This window comes from Oryx dammah, unplaced genomic scaffold (assembly GCF_014754425.2).
Source record: "Oryx dammah isolate SB20612 unplaced genomic scaffold, SCBI_Odam_1.1 HiC_scaffold_16, whole genome shotgun sequence".
NCBI lineage: Eukaryota > Metazoa > Chordata > Mammalia > Artiodactyla > Bovidae > Oryx > Oryx dammah.
Window position 1 is genome coordinate 20,440,923 of NW_024070200.1, and position 20,145 is coordinate 20,461,067.

Below are 20,145 nucleotides of genomic sequence, written 5' to 3' on the forward strand. Positions count from 1 at the left end.
GAATCAGCCAAAGATTGTAGAGGGTGTGTATGTGTGTGTTTGTATGTGTTTAGCGGGGAGAGGTGGCAGAGGCAGTGTAGGAGGGGAGGTAAACTGACCGGGAATACATCAATAGTGTGTAAACAGTATGTAAGTTCTTCCAGATCGAATATTTGGCCTTTTTTGCCTACGCGGTATCACAGCATCGCTACTGTGCCTAGCACAAAGCAGACGAAGGTTCAGTAAATGTTTGTTGCACTAAGTGAAAGAACGAACTTCTCACATTGCTTTTTCAGGGGAGATGCGGCTTGTTCTTGGAATCAACCGGGGCCCTAGAGGAGAGGATGTGCTAGGGAACACCTCCGTTTCTCTCAACGAGATGAGGAGTCTGGCGACAGAGGGTCGTACATCGTGAAGGCCCACGGGGACTGGGATCCGCCGTGACTCCCGGGAGAGGAGACCGCATCGCCACGACGCACGCCACCCTCGCGTGTTAGTTCCGCCGGGTTTCGGCGCCTCTCCCGGGTTCCCGAGTCAGGTTTGTCGCTGTCGCCCCGCCCCTCCAGCTCCGTCTCCGCCTCTCCCCCCTCCCCTGTCTCCTCCCCTTCTCCAACCTCCGGGCTCCGCCGCGGTCCCGCCCACTCCCCGGCGGTTCTGCGGCTCGGTCGCCCCGCCCCCAGAGTGGCCCCGCCCCTCCCCTCCCGCCCCGCCCCTCCCCCTCCCTTTGACGTGGCAGAGGCGGCACCAGCCATGTTGGTCCAGCAGAGTTCTGCGCGCAGGCCGGGGGCGGGGCTGCGCGGTCCCTGATTGCGGTGCCACGGCCGCTCCCGCTCGGCGGAGGGCACGGATTTGTAAGGTAGAGGCTGCGACAGGCGCGGGTCTCGTACGTGGTGGCACTGTGGTAAGGATCGATTTCGGGGCCGCGAGCGCTCGCTGGGAAGCGGAGGAAGGTCGGCGGCGGGTCTGCGGGCCGCGGTCTCGAGGGTGGTGCCCACTCTGCCCTCTGGGTGCCCCGGGCCAGGTAGGGGTGCCCTGGGGCTGCGACCCGGCCCGTCGGGGCCTGCCTTGAGCCCTGAACTTGTCACCTTCTCACCCACCACCTCTGCTTAGTTCTGTAAGGGCCTGGGAACCCGGCTCCCTCACCCACCTCCCCCCGATCAGGAGTGAAAGATGAGAGTCGAGCGAAAAACAGCAGTTAGGGCATCTCTCGCAGCACCCAACCCTCCGCTCATGGCCGATCTGCCTTCCCCACCGCACCGCACCCCACCCCACCCCATCGCCGCTTCTGGGTACTTTGGCTTCTTGGTTCATTCCTTGTCTCTTCAGAAGAGCCCTAGACTTTGACCCGAGGTGACTGGACACTCGTAGTTTGGCCTTCGGAGTTAAAGGGATAAGGAGAAAAGTGCCAGGTAGAGCTCACACCTTGGGCCTTGATTAGAAATAGACTTAAGTTTTCAGATTGGACCCATCTTCCGTACTTCCATTCGGCCCTAAATGTTTTCCCGTTTTGGTGGTAAGGGAAAAGTCATAGTAAATCCGCTTGTAATCACTGGAGTGAGTATGTTGAATTCGGGAGCTTCCTCAAGGTCCACCCCTCAAAGGAGTGGATAACTAGCCAAGTGAACTTGGTTAAAAGAAGTTTAAGATTTAATTATAGATGTATGTTAAGTCTTCCTTTTCTGCCTTCTCCAGTAGTCTTAACTGACATCATTTTGGAAGTTCAGTCATTTTTAATTGGCTCAGAATTTTAGATTTGGAAGGGGCCTTGTAGTTTTCCAACCCAAACCCCTCATTTTACTGATGAGAATTTGAGGATCAGAGAGGTTAAGCTATTTGTGCAGTATAATAAATCTAGTCGTGGAAAGTAGTTGAAGACACTTCATTGAGGATTTTAGGAGAGAAAAGTGGGAAAGCCACATTTAATTGTCTGTTAACAGATATATCTGATTGGAAGGAACTCAGATTTTACTTGCAGTTTACAATGTTTTTCACTTAGCTATCTATAAAATGGCTAATGGGCATATATCTGATGTGCTAGGTTAAAGTGACTTAATGTTTCTTTACTTTTAGTTATACCATAAGAAAGTACATTCCCAGTGATTGTAAGTTGTGCTGACTAGGAGACATTTCTTTAGAATGGTCTTTTATGTTTTGTACCACTTAATAAAATGTAATGACTAGTATATTGTCTGCATCCTAGTTTAGTGTTTGAATCAAAATTTTTTAGTTTTATGCTTTTATACAGACAATACGAAGGGAGAGTATGCTTATCAAATAATGCCATTTCATAAAGAGCTGGTTTGCAAAAGGACTTTGTTTCAGATATGCTGTTGTTGAATATGGGACCCAGCCTGGCAGGATTTGTTTTAGAGTGAGTGATTTTAAGATTAATTTCTCCCTTGGAAAGGTGAGCGAATTTGGGGAGGTGTTTTGCATGTCTCTGTAATCGGACCAGTTAAGATGAAAAACGTGGGACATTTTTCAGACTGCTATTGAAAAGTGATAATGTAAGAAATAAATAGATGTGATTTAGAGAACAAATATGATCTTAGAGCAGAGCGATTGAGGAGAAAAACAGTGAGGAAGAGGAGGGGAATTGTACTTAAATATCAATCAGGTGATACTCAGTATGTCTCAATAAAAAGTAAGGATGTCAAGTTACAATCCAGGCTTGTAACCTCTTGTAGAAACTTAAACCTGGCCATTGCCTGTGTGTAGATGTCTTCATGATAAGTTTCATAGAGCCTTTCTCTACCAGCTTCCATGCTTTTAAATTAAGCCCTAGAGTCCTAAGGAAGTGATTCTCAAGGCCTATTTATATTCTTAAACATTATTGAGGATCCAGAAGAAAAGAAAAGAAAAAAAAAAAAAGTCCCTCAGTCATGTCCTACTCTTTGCGACTCCATGGACTATACAGTCCATGGAATTCTCCAGGCCAGAATACTGAAGTGGGGAGCCTTTCCCTTCTCCAGGGGATCTTCCCAACCCAGGGATTGAACCCAGGTCTCCTGCTTTGCAGGAGGATTCTTTACCAGCTGAGCGAGGCTTAATAGAAGACAGGTGGATTTTCGGATCTACTTGCTGTCTATTTTGATATGTTGTCTGGTTGAATAGTATGAAGGAAATCTGGCCTCACATAAACATGTAGCTGGAAAACTCTTATTGTTTCCTATGCTAAAACTAAGGTTGGCATCTTCTAACTCCCCTCTGATTATCCTTGACCTTTGTTTTATCATTATCTTTCAACAGCCATTTTTTCTTGAATGCTTCTGTTTTTCTCAAAGCCATCTCCTATATTTATCTTTAAAATAATCTTTTCTAAACAAATCTAGTTATCTTAGGATTTCTCTCTACCCTTTGTCAATCTTTGAAAAATCCATGATTGCTTTTGCTTAGTATAAAATTCCCTAGCTGTCTCTGAAATTCTTATAGGAAGAAATACAGTGTCTAATTTTTATTTTCTTATTATATTTTCAAGTAGGATATAATTGACTAATAACATTCTTATTTCTTTTAAAGAAGGGAAAGTTCTTAGCTGTTTAAGATACTTGGGTTTGTTAAGCATCAGTTTCTGTAATTTGTATTATCAAAATAAATTTGAGCATTTTCCTGAAAACTGTTATATCTAATAATACCTTTTCTTCCCTCACTTATATTTTAGAATCAGTTTCTCATCCCATCATTGTTCTTAGCATGTTCAGCATCCATGCTGGCTCTGTGGGTACCCTACCTTCATCTTCAATTCTTGATGCCATTCATCCCTCCCACAAATCTTTTAGCCAGATAGTACTTGAGATTCTATCTTCTTAGACCTTTAAATTTTATAATTTCCTTCCATCACTAACCACTGCTGCAGTTTGAGAGCATGAGAGAGACCTGTTGCCTAGGTAGGAGAGCTGGCATCCTAGTCAAGCAGTTAGAGAATAACAAGATGAAGATGTTTTTTGATACCGGGCCCTAACCAAAATGGCATCTCCCTCTTCTGGTAGTGAGTTTAAATGATTATATTGAAATTATATATCTCAAATTCGAGTTTAAAATGCTCTTATAAGTTGGAATGTTGGAAGTGTTCTGAATTGTTTCTGCAAAAGAAGTTAAGTGATGTATATATCCCATGAAACACACTTACCATGAGTTTATTTTTTGTTCCTGAAATGTCCTATATTAGTATGATAAAAAATGGCCTATCTAATAGAAGTACCTCATTTTAGAAAAATCTTTTTGTTGTGTACTCTTAAGCATTATCTTTAGCAAGTTTAATGGAAGCTTACTACCTTCTGGGTAGAAAAGCATGTGAGTTTTAGAATTTAATGTTTTTGACAATCTGTTTATTAGAACGATGTAACTCACAAGATACAGAAAACTTAGGACCTGGATTTTCCCCATTTTTGACTTAAATCAATAGGACATCAATTTTATCATTTATTATTTTTTTCAGTAGTTTTTTTCAAGAGTGAATGAAAAAAGGATAAAATACTTCTTTTGGGGCCTAATGAGCTTTGGGTTCTGTAGAGCCATTCATTATTTTGTTATAATTGAGGTCATTGTTCACTTGCTGATTTTTTCCTGAGATAATTATTTTCTTTCGTTTATGATTTCTAACGGATGAGTATCAGTGGAACTGGGAAAAACATACTTACTTTGAATTTTCTTAATAGGATTTAAAAATATCTTTTAATTTTGTTACAGAAATAAGAATCAAGCTCTACAATGACAACCTATTTGGAATTCATCCAACAAAATGAAGAACGAGATGGAGTTCGTTTTAGTTGGAATGTCTGGCCATCGAGTCGATTGGAAGCTACAAGAATGGTCGTTCCAGTAGCAGCCTTATTTACACCACTGAGGGAGAGACCAGATCTGCCGCCCATTCAATATGAACCTGTTCTCTGTAGTAGGACCACTTGCCGTGCAGTTTTGAATCCTTTATGGTAATTAAAGTATATGGAAAACACTGAAGTGTCCTTATGATTTAAAAATGTAGTTTCTTACTTGTTCATTTATATAAAATGTTTTTGTTTATAGTTATTTTTTCAAATTAAAGTAGAACCAAAGAGCTATAAAATTTTAGACTCATACAGGTTGTAGTGAGTTAAAAAGAAACCAAATACAAAATTGTCAGTATGTAAACTGTTAGATTCTATCAGTATTCTCTAGATACTGATGCTGGCTATCACCTCATTTTGTGTCATTTGTAAAGTCATAATTGAGTGGTGTTTCAAAAATGTTATGATTTCTTGTTATATAAGCCAGACTCTGAAGAATCACCTTTTATTCCTCTTTCTACTCCCTCTCTTTCCACTCAGTCCACTGGCAAATCTGATGGATTCTGTCTCAAGAACATTACTGATCCTGTCTCTTATTCTCATTCTCTGCTAGTACATGGTGCTTCAAAAGATGGTAATCTTTTCTTGGGTGGTTTCATTATCCTCCTAACTGATCTTCCTGTTTCCATTCTTGCCTTTTATTAGTCTCTTCTCCACCCAGAGGAGTGGAGAATTACACTTATAATGAAAAATCCAAACCCCTTATCAAGACCTGTAAAGCTCTATATAATCTAGCCTGTATATATTTCTGCCTTCATCTGTATCATCCATGTTCTTCATTTTCACCTGCATTATACCTTATCTTCTTTCTATTCTTGGATATACTTATTTCTACCACAGACTTTGTGCAATAGCTATACATGCTGCCTGGATTGCTTTGCCCCCAGATTTTCCTGTAACTGGTTTCTTTTCATTTCAGTTACATTTTAGTTGTTTCTTAATTAAGGCTTTCCTTTAAAGTTGCCCTCCCAAATACTTGCTCATGTCTTGCATTGTTATCTTTAGTTTTTATTATCACTATCTAAAAGTATCTTCTGCATTTATACATTTATTGTTTATTGTCTTTCATTTCTAGAATATAAGCTTTATGATAATAGGACCTTTGATCTCATTTACTTACCATCAGCACGTAGAATAATGGCATTCAACAACTATATATATTTTTATTGAATATGTGTTTTCTAGAGCTGAGTTTAGAAGTTACTGAGTCACTTGGAGAGAAAAAATAGGATTATCTTAATTTATTGTTGGTATTTACTGAATATTAAAAGTTACAATATATTCATTTTGGTGAGCTTGTATGTGTTAAAAGTATGAATTAAATATTGGCAACACCTAAAGATACATGGCTTTTAAAGATTGCTTTCACTGTCAGTTTGAATTAATTCATTTTCAGAAAGAAGTTAATTTTATTGAAATTGGAATTTCTGCACAGTTTAGCTGAATCATAAGCTATTGTATCTTTTCTTAAAACAGTCAAGTGGATTATCGAGCGAAACTCTGGGCTTGCAACTTTTGTTATCAGAGGAATCAGGTAAGAAAGCCCCCAATTGTAGATGTTAATGCTGTAATACTAATACTGGTCTATAGATGCAGGAAAATACATATTTAAAAATAAAGACTAATTTTTTATAGGATTAAATAAATAAATGATTAAAGTATCTATTTTTAAGTAATTAAGTGATCAGGAAATAATTCTTTTCAGTTTAAAATTTCATTACTTGGTAATAATTTGTTAAAAAATTTTGCTTTTTTCTACCTCTAGTTTCCACCGACTTATGCTGGTATATCTGAACTGAATCAACCTGCTGAACTTTTACCTCAGTTTTCTAGCATTGAATATGTAGTTCTGGTAAGAACATAAGAGTAACTCTTTAAGGAAGTTTAAAATATCCAGTAATTTAGCAGTACTTTATACCAAAATAATTATTCAATTGAGCTGACTTAAAAGGCATCATTCTTCATTCTCACATTGAATTGATTGAGCATTTCAAAGGTAAGAACTGTCAAAGTCAGTTTGAGCAAGGTAATTTCTATTGTTATTTGAAAGGTGGCCAGGAGTTTGGGCGGGGAGGTTTGATTTGCTGTATCAAGTAGGTCAATAAATAGTAAAGTATCAATTTTGCTTTGTAATTAAAAGGGTAGTTACAGATACTTGGTCAATATGATACTGGAGCCTAATGATATATCCCCAGTTCTAATAATGAAATTACTCTTGAATTGGTTCTTATTAGGAAAATAATTTTTCTTCCCTTTCTGAACAGCTTTACATAATTTATTTTAATACTTAAGTATTAAAGTAATGTCGTATGAATGTTGTAGAGAAAGCAGAATATGACTCACTCTAATCTGTCACTAATTTGTCCACTCTGACTAATTTCTAGTTCCCTTACAATGCAATTCAGATAAGATAATTATTTTATTAAAGTCACCTAATTTTGCTTTTAAGCTTTAAAGTTACTGTTTTCTTATTTTAAAAGAAATGCTTGTTGTAAGAAATGAAACTTCGTGCAGTTAAGTAAAATTGAAAGTGAAAATATCTTTCTTGTAACATGACTAATGCTCATAAACTTAATTTTTCACTTGATGATGTATTGGATATATAATGTTTCCTTTGTAAAATGGCTTTATTAGAATTCTATTATTAAACATATAATACATTGTTTAATTAGTCCTCTATTGATTATCCTATATATTGAGCTGAAGTGTTATACTTTTAAAACAACATTTAAAACAACATGTTTTTAATCACAATATTTTTTAAAAGCGTGGTCCTCAGATGCCTTTGATATTCCTCTATGTGGTTGATACTTGCATGGAAGATGAAGATTTACAAGCCCTGAAAGAATCTATGCAGATGTCACTAAGCCTTTTACCACCTACAGCTTTGGTTGGCTTAATTACTTTTGGGAGAATGGTGCAGGTTCATGAACTTGGATGTGAGGGCATTTCAAAAAGCTATGTCTTCAGAGGAACAAAAGATCTGTCTGCCAAACAACTGCAGGTAAGCAACAAGAATGGTAGTTTATCTGTCTCTGCATATAACTCTGTGTATGTCTAAAAGTGCCTTCTAGCTATATGTTTCCAGAAAATATTATGAATAACTAATATAGTTGTATTATAACAAAGCCTTTAAATGTAGTGTTGGCCTCAGCTTTCTTTCGTTTGCTTTATGCTGTAATCATAGAGATTGAAGACCCTTCACTTTTGAAGTATCTGTAAAACTTAGAGTGAAACTGAAACTATTTTACGAAAGATTTGAAGGTTTGTAGAAGAGTCATGCTGAAGACTGAGAGAAGGCAACCACTTTTGTTTTTTGCATGTCACTTAGGAACTAAACACTTTGTGTTTGGCAAAGGGAGATATTTTAAATCTTGAAAGTTAATAGGTGAACTGTGAATATATATATATTTTTTCATACACTGGGATATTTTTGTCTTTGGAGCAAATTAAAGCCTTGTCTGGGGGAGTTATGTGCAACATACTAGGATTATCTTGGTATATTTTTCAAAATCTTTTTCTGTCTAGATATTTTGATAGATATTGAGAGATATTCATATCTCTCAAATATGTTCATAGATTGGAAGATAGTTGAGAGGGCAGAGAATGTTCATATAAGTCAGACAATTAAGAAGCATAGGCATGCAATATGTTTATTACTTTATAACCCCCCTTTATACAATTCCTTATTATCGCTCCATCATATTTATTATTACACTTTTTTTTTTTTACTTTTATTTGCATTTATTTTTCGCGGCATTTATTCCTGGGCCATAAGTTTTTGTTTCTTCAGTTTCTTCTGGGATATCTTTTTCTTCTGTGCAACCTCTTCTTCTGGTTTAGGAACAATCTGTTCCTTTTCAGTAAGGAAAATGTGGCAGGGAGAGCTCATGTAGGGGTTGACCCGACCGTGAGCTCTGTAAGTCCTGCACTGCATCTTGGGGGCTTTGTTCACTTGGATGTGCTCAATGACCAGAGAATCTACATCTAAGCCCTTAAGTTCAGCATTACTCTCTGCATTTTTGAGCATGTGTGGTAAAAATTCAGCACTCTTTTGGGCCACCGACCCTGCGTCCAGCCCCACTGTTTGGCCTGTGCACCCCTACCAACTCCACCATTGGAACGACGGAATGGCACACATTGCTTCTTTAAAGTGACCTCCTTCAGATACATGGTGGCTTTTTGGGTATGCATACCCTTTATGGCCTGGGCAGTTTCACGAGTGTTTAGTGAACACGAAGGTTTGAACCTCTTGATTTGCATGGTTTTGTGGGGTTTTCTGGGTCAAGTGAATAGCGCGCCATTTTTAGGGGTCACCTCAGGCTGCTTAGCGGAAAAGCATCATTACACTTATTTCGCTAATGCTTTAACTTTTATTGGTTTCACCAGATTGAAATTTTCATACAGTCAGGGACTGTTTATATTTTTCACCATTACATACCTGGCCCATAACAGATACTTGAAGTATATAGCTGCTGAAAGGAATAAATGAATACAAGTTAAGAATACAGACATTCAAATTACACAGTAGTTTATTTTGACTATTAATTAGACATGAAGTATTCTGAGCTAGTTTCCCCATCTTTGCTCACATAGCACTTTGTACTTTGCTCTCTTACGATGTTTATTTTATTGTATCACTGTTTACCTGATAGTCTTCCCAACTGGAACTTTTGCTTTCAAGGGAAGAGATTTTGTGTTCTTTATTTTTGTGTTTCTAATGCCTATGGAAGCACCTTCCATGCCATAAATAGTTAATACATCTTTGTAGGAGTAATTAAACGGACATCACAGAAATAATCTCTTTACAGGAAATGCTGGGGCTCTCTAAAGTACCAGTTACTCAAGCAACACGTGGTCCTCAGGTACAGCAGCCACCTCCTTCCAATAGGTAATAAATATGGCAAAAAGAACTTCACAGATTTACAGTTGATACATCTGTCTTCACCCTTAACTTGAACACAGGCCTTCAGTGATCTGATACCATTTAATATTTTTAAGAATATAAATACTGAATTAGTATACTTTTTAAAGAGTTGTGGTAACATCACATTGCTGAAATGGTTGGTTTTTCATCATTACCATGTAAGGAGTTACTTTAGTTTTGATATAGTCTTTAAAAATTTTTTTTAAATATTGGAGTATAGTTGTTGTTTTTTTAACTTTGTGTGGGGCATTTTATTTATCTGTTTGAATGGTACTGGGTCTCTGTTGTCGCACGGACTTTTCTCTGGTTGCTGTGAGCGGGGGTTACTCTTCAGTTTCGTGCGAGGGCTTCTCACTGTAGCGGCCTCTCCCATTGCAGAGCGCAGGCTCTAGAGTGTATGGGCTCAGTAGCTGCGGCACATGGGCTCCGTAGTTGAGACTTGCAGGCTCCAGAGCGCAGGCTCCAGAGCACAGGCTCAGTAGTTGTGGTGTAGGGGTTTAGTTGCTCTACAGCGTGTGGGATCTTCCTGGATTCGGGATCAAACCTGTGTCTCCTGCATTGGCAGGCAGATTCTTTACCACTGAGACACCAGGAAAGCCCCTGGAATATAGTTTTGATATACTCCTGATTTTCTGTTTTTAAGTTCAAAAAATTTAATTTTTGTGCTTGAGGGCAGCCAAGCAAAAATAGGTCCCCATAAGCTTTTAGTTTTGCCTTCTTAGTTTTGTGGGTAGCTTTTTCTGTTAAACTTAACTAATCAGAGGTGGTATTAGTAAAATTGAGTTGATATATCGTCTCATAATTAATTCAGTAACTCTAAAACTTACTAGATTGGTAAATGGAAGATGCAGTCCCAAAGTAATACTTGGTTTGAGTGTTTTCTTTACAGTAATTGTACGCACTGAGTTCCTCAGTAGTAGACAGCATCACTTGGGAATTTACTTGAAATGCAAATTCTTGGTCACCACCTCAGACCTGCTGAAACAAAACCCTGGAACCAGCAATCTGTATCTCACTGATTCTGATATACACAAAAGTTTGAGAACCATTTGGTCTGCCTTGTATTCAGCTTCTTTTTCTGTTTTTAAGAAAGTGGACAATTTTTTTCTTAAACCTTCACCCACAAACATTTATCAATGGCTTTTTATTTTGTTTTGTTTTGTAGATTCTTACAGCCAGTACAGAAGATAGACATGAATCTCACAGACCTTCTGGGAGAACTTCAGCGGGACCCCTGGCCTGTACCACAGGGAAAGAGACCTTTGCGTTCCTCTGGGGTGGCACTTTCCATAGCTGTAGGACTCCTTGAGGTAGTGACAGTAACTTTATTTTGGAATGTAAATACGTAACGTGTATGTATGGACTGATATGCACAAGATGATGCTGGGTGGAAAAATCAGGTCACGGGACAGTACATACATGATTTTATTTAAAGTTTGATCTGTGGTATATCCTTTTGTGTGTAGAGAAGCTTCTGGAATGATGTTTACCCAAGCAGGATAAGGAGAATTTTACGAAATACAATTTGAAAATTTTAAACTTGACATATCTTAGCTTTATCTTAATAATTAGAAGAGTTTTTGTAAAAAAAGTTTTTTTATAAAAGTTGGAAATGTTGCTAGAAAAGTTGCAAAGGACTTTTTTCTCTGAACTATTTGTGATTAAGTGATGTTCCTAACTCCTTGAATACTTTAGCTGTATTTTCTATAAACTAAGATATTCTCCTACATAACCACAATACAGCTTTTAAAATCAGATTTTAAAATATGTGAGATATATATATCAGTATATATATATTGATGTTTTATACAATACATGACACTGATGTATTGTGTTGTTGTTCAGTTGTAAGTTGCATCTGACTCTTTGCAACCTCATGGACTGCAGCACACCAGGCTTCCCTGTCCTTTTCTATCTCCAAGAGTTTGCTCAAGTTCATATCCGTTGAATTATACAAAACATAACACAGATTTATTACTGCCATCTAATTCTCAGAACTCATTCAAGTTTCACTGATTATCTCAATAATTTTTTTTGCTTAAAAGATTTAATTCAGAGGCGTGTAGTGGTTGGGCTTCCCAGGTGACACTAGTGGTAAAGAACCTGCTTGCCAGTGCACAAGACATAAGAGATGTAGGTTTGACCCCTGGGTCGGGCAGGTCTCCTGGAGGAGGGCATGGCAACCTTCTCCAGTGTTCTGGCCTGGAGAATTCCATGGATAGAGGAGCCTGGTGGGCTACAATCCGTGGGGTCATAAAGAGGTGGACATGACTGCAGAAACTCAGCATGCATGCACGCACCTGTAGTGATTATGTCTGTTTAGTCTCCTTCACTCGAGTACATTTCCTCAGCCTGCCTTTACTTTTATGACCTCGGCATGTTGGAAGATTCAGGCCAGTACATAGAACGTCTCTCAAATTAGGTTTGCCGTGATGGTAGCCTCACAGTTAGATTGAGGTCTTGCATCATTGGCAGGAAGATCACAGAAGTAATGCTGTGTTCTTTTTATAGCCTATCAGGTGACATATGGTTTTCATTTGCCCCATTATTGATGATGATCACTTTGATCATTCATTAAAATGTGTCTGGCAGAAGTCTCCACTGTAAAATTACTCTCATTTCTCTTCCCTTTATGATTAATAAATGTTAGATGGTGAGGATCTTTAAAACCATGAAAATATCCCATTCCTCATCAAACTTTCAATTTACTCATTTATTTATTAATACCACTGTGGATTGATGGTTTCCTGTTTTATACGAGTTACAATCTGTGACTTTCAGTTTTGTTTTTCTTTTAACTTTCTAGTTTGACATAATTCCAAACATGGAAAAGTCACAAAAATTGTTCAAAGAATTCCTTTATATCTTTTAACCAAGATTCATCAAATGTTAACATTTATTACGTTTGATTTGTCCTTCTCTCTCTAGATATTTATATAGATAGTGAAACCATTTGAAAGTCAGTTGTAAATATATCCCTTAACTTCTAAGTACTTTAGTGTGTATTTCTTAATTACACAAAAACATTCCTTTTATAATGCAGTTCATTTAACAGTCATGAGATTAACATTGATAGAACACTATTTTCCAAATCTTTAAACTTTATTCAGATTTCACAGTTATCCTAATCCTAACTCTGTATTGTATTCAGTTGTCTTGTCTCTTTAGTGTCCTTTATTCTAATAGTTCCTCAGTTTTTCTTTGTGTTTCGTGACATTAATATTTTTTAAGAGTACAGTCTAGTTATTTTTTATTTTAATTTTTAAATTTTTAATTGTAGGACAATGGCAGTATAATGTTGTGTTATTTAGGCTAGTTATTCTGTAGAATGACTTTCAGTTTGGGTTTATCTGATCTTTTCTCATGGGTAGATTGAGCTTTTGCACTTTTGGCAGGAATATTGCAAAAAAAATGCAAATACTGATTTGCGATCTGCTGGTTTACTTAGCTTTGATCACTTGGTCAAAGTGGTTTCAACCAGGTTTCTTCAATGTAGCATTATATTTTTCCCATTGTAAGTATCTATGGGGAGATTCCTTGTGTACTCATCAGACTTTTACCCAGTAGTTTTAGTGTCCATTCTTGATTCTTGCTTGATCAGTTATTATTGGGAGGGGGGCTAAATAGTGACTTTCTAATTCCATCATTTCTTCTACATTTATTCACTTTCTACTTGAGGAAGAGTGTTCTGTTCTTCATTTATGTTTATATCAATGTGAATTTTTATTTCATCCAATGGATTATATTCCTTTACTGTCATTATTTATTTTAAAACTCAAATTGTCCAGATTTGGGCAATGAGAGCCCTTTCAAGCTGCCTCCTGGGTCCTTATTATATGCCCTCATCACTGTTTGAACGTTTACTTGCTTTCTAATAGTAAGATGTTCAAGGCTCATCTTACATGTTCCCTGCCCTTGACCTGAAATCAGCCATTTAGAAGCCCTGGTTTCTTTTAGCTCTGTTTCTTTTGGAACATAACCATGCTTCTACTTCTGCTTTATTGACTACACCAAAGCCTTTGACTGTGTGAAAAACAACAAATTGTGGAAAATTCTTAAAGAGATGAGAATACCAGACCACCTTAGCTGCCTCCTGAGAAATCTGTATGCAAGTCAAGAAGCAACAGTTAGAACCAGACGTGGAACAACAAACTGCTTCCAAATTGGGAAAGGAGTGCATCAAGGCTGTAGATTGTCACCCTGCTTTTATTTAACTTATATGCAGAGTATAACATGCGAAATGCCAGGCTGGATGAAGGACAAGCTGGAATCAAGATTGCCGGGAGAAATATCAAAAACCTCAGATATGCAGATGACATCACCCTTATGGCAGAAAGTGAAGAGGAACTGAAGAGCTTCTTGATAAAAGTGAAAGAGGGGGAAAAAAAAAGTGAAAGAGGAGAGTGAAAAAGTAGGCTTAGAACTCAATATTCAGAAAACTAAGATCATGGCATCTAGTCCCATCACTTCATGGCAAATAGATGGGGAAACAATGGAAACAGGCTTTATTTTTTTGGGCTCCAAAATCACTGCAGATGGTGACTGCAGCCATGAAATTAAAAGATGCTTGCTTCTTGGAAGAAAAGCTATGACCAGCCTAGACAGCAGAGTAAAAAGCAGAGACATTACTTTGCCAACAAAGGTCCATCTAGTCAAAGCTATGGTTTTCCTAGTAGTCATGTATGGATGTGAGTGTTGGACTGTAAAGAAAGCTGAGTGCCGAAGAACTGATGCTTTTGAACTGTGGTGTTGGAGAAGATTCTTGAGAGTCCCTTGGACTGCAAGAAGATCCAGCCAGTCCATCCTAAAGGAAATCAGTCCTGAATATTCATTGGGAGGACTGATGCTGAAGCTGAAGCTCCCTACTTTGGCCACCTGATGTGAAAAACTGACTCATTGGAAAAGACCCTGATGCTAGGAAAAGTTGAAGGCAGGAGGAGAAGGGGATGACAGAAGATGGATGGTTGGATGGCATGACCGACTTGATGGACATGTTTGAGTGAGCAAGCTCCGGGAGTTGGTGATGGACAGGGAATCTGGCGTACTGCAGCCCATGGGGTTGCAAAGAGTTGGACACAATTGAGTGACTGAACTGATGGTTCATGTGCTTACTGTTACTAGAATGTCATTGCTTTTATGTCCTAGTGAATACAGCTAAGAAGCAGATATGTATAAGAAAAAGATAAGTAGATACATCTATATGTATGTTTCCCTCTCTCTCTATGCTGCTGCTGCTAAGTCACTTCAGTCGTGTCCGACTCTGTGTGACCCCATAGACAGCCCACCAGGCTCTCCCATCCCTGGGATTCTCCAGGCAAGAACACTGGAGTGGGCTGCCATTTCCTTCTCCAATGCATGAAAGTGAAAAGTGAAAGTGAAGACTCAGTCGTGACCCCATGGACCGCAGCCCACCAGGCTCCTCTGTCCGTGGGATTTTCCACGCCAGAGTACTGGAGTGGGGTGCCATTGCCTTCTCTGTCTCTCTCTCTAGCTATATATTTATATAAATACACACATACCCATATAATTAAGTGTATGTGTGCATATATTTACACATATATCTACATTCCCCTGCAAACATCTATGTCTATCTCTATTAAAACCATAAACACTATATATATTAAAAATCAAGATTTCTTTCAGATATATCTAATTCCAGTTTAGTACCACAGGATTTATTCTGTCCTTCCCACTTTGCATATTTCTAACTCCTTCTTTGACTGTGAGAAGCTGTCTGTGACTATTCAAAATATATTTACTTATTTGCTCAGTCCTAGAATACAGATAGACTAGTTTTAGAATTTTTAGCTCAAACCTCTGTGAAAAAAGCCTAGGAGTTAGGGCTTAATGTTTATTTAACATTCTGAGGATATATGAGACAAAATACACTATACTCAAAAGTGAACTGGGTTAGTTATCCACACCCTCCCCCCACTTCATGTGGCTGTGTTTTTCATTTGTTGCACATTCTGTACATTTCTTTTTAAAAAATCCCATTCTTGTTTTGCATGTGTATATATGTGTAGTGAAACATTAACATGCTTCCAAATCAAAGTTGTACAAAACTATATATTTGGAGTAGTGTTAGTCCTTTTGTTGTATGAAATTTGTCTTCTGGTAAATTTCCTAAGGAGATGTAAGGGTACAGAATTTCATAAACTGTCTAATGTTTAAACACTTTTTCTGTGGCTTTTTTATAGTTGAAGGATAACTTGGCAAGACATAGAAAGCCTTGCTTCTCACTTTCTTTCCGGTAGTTTTTGAAAATGATCCTCCATTGTTTTCTTGCTTTGATGATTTTGAGAAGACTGATGCTAGTCTAATTCTCTTGCCCATGTAAATTATTTGATCATTTTTCTTGGAGGTCTTGAGGAATTTATCTTTATTATCTTTATAGCATTAGTAGAGTGTCTTATAGGTAAATTTTCTCTAGTGTCTGGTGATCCTTTTTTATATGTGTATTCAAATCTTTTTTTTCTATAAAGTTTTCTTGTATCATAGTTTTACGTGTTAGTGTTTTTTCACTGTTTTATCTTCTTTAAGAACTCCAATTACACATAAATTGGATCTTTGCTTGTTTTCCATTTCAGCCACTTTGTCTCTGCCCTTTTATTCTTCTTTACTTCGTTTTTATGTTCTTGGGTATTTTCTTGCTTTTCTTCAGTTTCAAGTTTTCATTTGAATCTGGCAGTTGTTCTGTGCTGGTTGCTAGCTCCCTTCTTTTTTCTCTGTACTGACGCCCAAACTGCCCTTGCTCTGTGTGAAGGTTTGCATGGGAGATAGCTCACTGGGACTTAGTGTTTATTTTTTTCCTTATAAGTAATTCAAAGTTTAAATGTTTTTTGTGTTCTAGTTATGAAGATGTGTGGTTTGTATACTTTTATTTGTTCTTCTTTACTGATGTTTCAGCTTTACATGATTGCTATTACATCAGCAAGATGATACCCAGGATGAAAAGAGTGTTTTTATTTATTAATCTAATTTAAGAAAGTCATATAAGTAATAAGTATAACTAATAAAAACATTCAAACAATATATAAGGATGTATGAAAATGAAAATTAAAAGACAGTTTTCCTTGCTCTTCCCTAGATTTGTTAAGTATGTGATTTTTAAAATTATTATTAAAGTTTATATCACTTACATTCTTTTCTGCACTTGATCTTAGCCAAAAGCCTGAGAAGTGATATATTCTTTTCTGAATGTAATGAATAAGTAGCTTGAAAATGTACTCTGTATTTTTTTTCAATAACTGCTTATAGAAATTAAAAATAAAAGCATTTTGAATATGATATTATTCATTTGTGGAACAAATAGAGTGCCCTGTTTTCTTCTTCTTTCCTTACTCCTTCCTGTCTATACTAGTTAAGCAGGAGGAACAACCTTGCTTATAGGGATCAGGTTTATAGATAATTTTAAAATTAGGAAAAAAAAATTAGGAAAACATGGCTATTAGAATAGAATTTCAAAAGAAAGATATATCTTGTGTTTAAATTTGTTTTAAATATTTGATGATTCTTGAGATATGTGTGCTTTCCTGTTGTTTAGAAAGAATATGTCAAAATTCACTATCAGAAATGTGTATCCATACGTTTCCCTTTAAACTCTTCTCATGGGTTACTTTTTCCTGATAGTGTACTTTTCCCAACACTGGTGCTCGTATCATGATGTTCATTGGTGGTCCAGCCACGCAGGGGCCTGGAATGGTGGTTGGAGATGAATTGAAGACACCCATAAGGTCATGGCATGACATTGAAAAAGACAATGCCAAATATGTCAAAAAGGGAACTAAGGTAAGTTTGATTTTTCAGTCTTTTTGCCTTATCAGAAAAACTCATTTGATGAAGGAGGAGGAATATAATTACTTGATGATAAATCCGATATTGTGATGATCCTACAGCTGCCATTCAGAATTAGAGAAATAGTCTTTTTTTCCTTGGTAACTTAGGGTATTTTTTTTTCTGGTTTTAAATATTTAAAAACTTAATTTTGTTGTTTAGTTGCTCAGTTGTGTCCGACTCTTTGCAACCCCATGGACTGCAGCACGCCAGGCCTCCCTGTCTGTCACCAGCTCCTGGAGTTCACTCAAACTCATGTCCATTGAGTCAGTGATGCCATCTGACCATCTCATCCTCTGTTGTCCCCTTCTCCTCCTGTCTTCAATCTTTCCCCGCATCAGGGTCTTTTTTTAATGAGTCAGATCTTCGCATCAGATGGCCGAAGTATTAAAAACTTTAAAAATTTAATATTTTTAAATTAAATTTAAATATTAACTTTTTAATTAAAAACTTAATAGTGGATACCAGTAGGTGTCTCTTTAAAAATTAATCCTGGGAGAAAACCTGTGTGTCTTTTTAATATTCATGTTAAAGAATGTCTTTCCCATAAGGAAGAATTTCTTAAATTTTCCTAATTCTCATTTCAAAGAGGCTGCCCTTTAGATGTGAATATTATTCATAATTTGAATAGTCCATCATTTTCTCATAAGTTGTTCTCTGTTCATGAAACTTCAATTTTACCTGAGTTTCTGTCAGTACAGTTTTAACTACTTTTGATTCTTGACACCCTTGTATTGGTTCTGCTTGTTAATTCCCAACCATCCCCCTTTTAAAAAAATTCTCTAAAGTTTACAATTTTAGCTTAGTTGTGCTGTTTTGTCTCATGTTTCTTTTTGGTAGTCATTATTCAATTTTTAGTGTGTAGTTAATAACAGATAATTTTTGTTACTATTAATGTGTACTATTTTCCTGACACCTAATTTCCCTTTTGAGCTTGGAATATTTCTTAGAGCTACAAAAAAAGTTTTATATTTGTTTATCTTAACGCTTTTGTTATTGTCTCTCTATTTTTGATGTTACTTGGGTATAGATTTAGCCAAGAAAAAGTTCTGTGTTGATTCTTCTATTATTTTTATGTATGAAGAGCAAGATGTTCACTATGCTTTTCTTCAAGGTTAACTTGATTGAGGAGTTTAGAAAGAATAGCAGTTAAACTAAAGAAAGTGCCAGACTTACTAGAATTTATTGTATTATTTTATGAGACATTATAGAAAGTTAAATTCGACAAATCCCATTTAAATTATTGTGGACTCTGAACATTTCTTAGATCATCTTGATCTATTAATGGTGAAAGTGTTATAGGATGATGACGTTTGTACATTACTCTGATTTGATCTTAAAAATTCTGTTGTAGCATTTCGAAGCGTTGGCTAATCGTGCTGCTACCACTGGTCATGTTATTGATATCTATGCATGCGCATTAGATCAGACAGGTCTCCTGGAGATGAAATGCTGTCCTAACCTTACTGGGTATGTATTCACATTTTTATAAGTTTTGCAATTATAAACTAATAATGAGAGTTTACGAACATAAACCAGTGACAATTTTGGAAAAATTAACCGAGTCATCATCCTGCCACTCTAGGGCAACAGCTGTTAAGTTTTTTATACTCCTTTCAGTGATGCTCACTAAATTTTTTCTAAAATACAGTTAAAAAGGCACAAGTTCTGTTTGAAAAGCTCATCTTGATACTCTTAAGTCATTGTTGTATTTTATTACTTTAGTGGCTTTTGTGAAATTTAGTTAACATACCATAAAATTTACCTATTTAAAGCATATAATTTATTTTACTTTCTTTTGGCTGTGCCGCATGGCATGTGGCATGTGGGATCTTAGTTCCCCGACCAGGGATTAAACCAGTGCCCCCTGCATTGGGAGCACAGAGTCTTAACCACTGGACAGCCATGGACGTCCCTAAGCATATAATTTACTTTTTTAGTATATTCTAACTGTCACCATAATTTAGTTTTAGGACATTTACATCATCCCAGCAAGAGACTGTGTACCCATTAGCAGTCACTGTCTATTTCTCCTTCCTTCCCCTCCCCTTTCAGCCTGGACAACCACTGAACTACTTTCTGTCTCTATAGATTTGCCTATTCTTGACATTAGGGGGAAGCCATTTTGTCCTTCACCATTAAGAATAACATTAGCTGTGGGTTTTGTAGATGCTTTTATCAGGTTGAATATGTTCCTATCCCTAGTTTGTTGGATTTTACTTTGAGTGAGGTGGGAAGTCATTAGTGAGTTTTCAGGAGAGGAGTGATATGATTTGACTAAATGTTTTAAAAGGGTCATTGATTTCAGTTGTCTTCAGCAGTGAGATACAGGAATAGCAAGTGGTGGTATCACAGGTGGTGAGACATGGTTGGATTTGGGATATATTTACAAGGTAGAAGATTTGCTGATAGATTGGATCTGGGGTTTGAGAAAAGCAAATGAGTCTAGAAGGATTGTGCTGTTCTTTATTGAAATGGATACGACTGGGAGGAACAGTTGGGGAGAAGATTAGGAGTTCAGTTCTGAATGTGTTTGGTTTAATATGCCAGTAGACATCCATTGGAGGAGTTGAGTAG

At 37.2% G+C, this 20,145-nt stretch overlaps 1 protein-coding gene and 1 pseudogene across 1 annotated transcript in view; one reads left to right on the forward strand and one right to left on the reverse strand.

Moving 5' to 3' along the window:
• The first annotated feature begins 705 nt into the window (after positions 1-705).
• Positions 706-20,145, forward strand: part of SEC23A (SEC23 homolog A, COPII coat complex component) — a 58,859-nt gene continuing 39,419 nt past the window's right edge. The window contains exons 1-9 of the mRNA XM_040256727.1: positions 706-880; positions 4,669-4,910; positions 6,282-6,339; positions 6,571-6,657; positions 7,573-7,809; positions 9,617-9,696; positions 10,898-11,042; positions 17,365-17,523; positions 18,923-19,038. Coding sequence (XP_040112661.1) covers positions 4,690-4,910; positions 6,282-6,339; positions 6,571-6,657; positions 7,573-7,809; positions 9,617-9,696; positions 10,898-11,042; positions 17,365-17,523; positions 18,923-19,038 — 1,103 coding nt within the window. The 5' untranslated portion in view covers positions 706-880; positions 4,669-4,689. The remainder of the gene's footprint in view (positions 881-4,668; positions 4,911-6,281; positions 6,340-6,570; positions 6,658-7,572; positions 7,810-9,616; positions 9,697-10,897; positions 11,043-17,364; positions 17,524-18,922; positions 19,039-20,145) is intronic.
• On the reverse strand, positions 8,562-9,129 carry LOC120875059 (annotated as a pseudogene).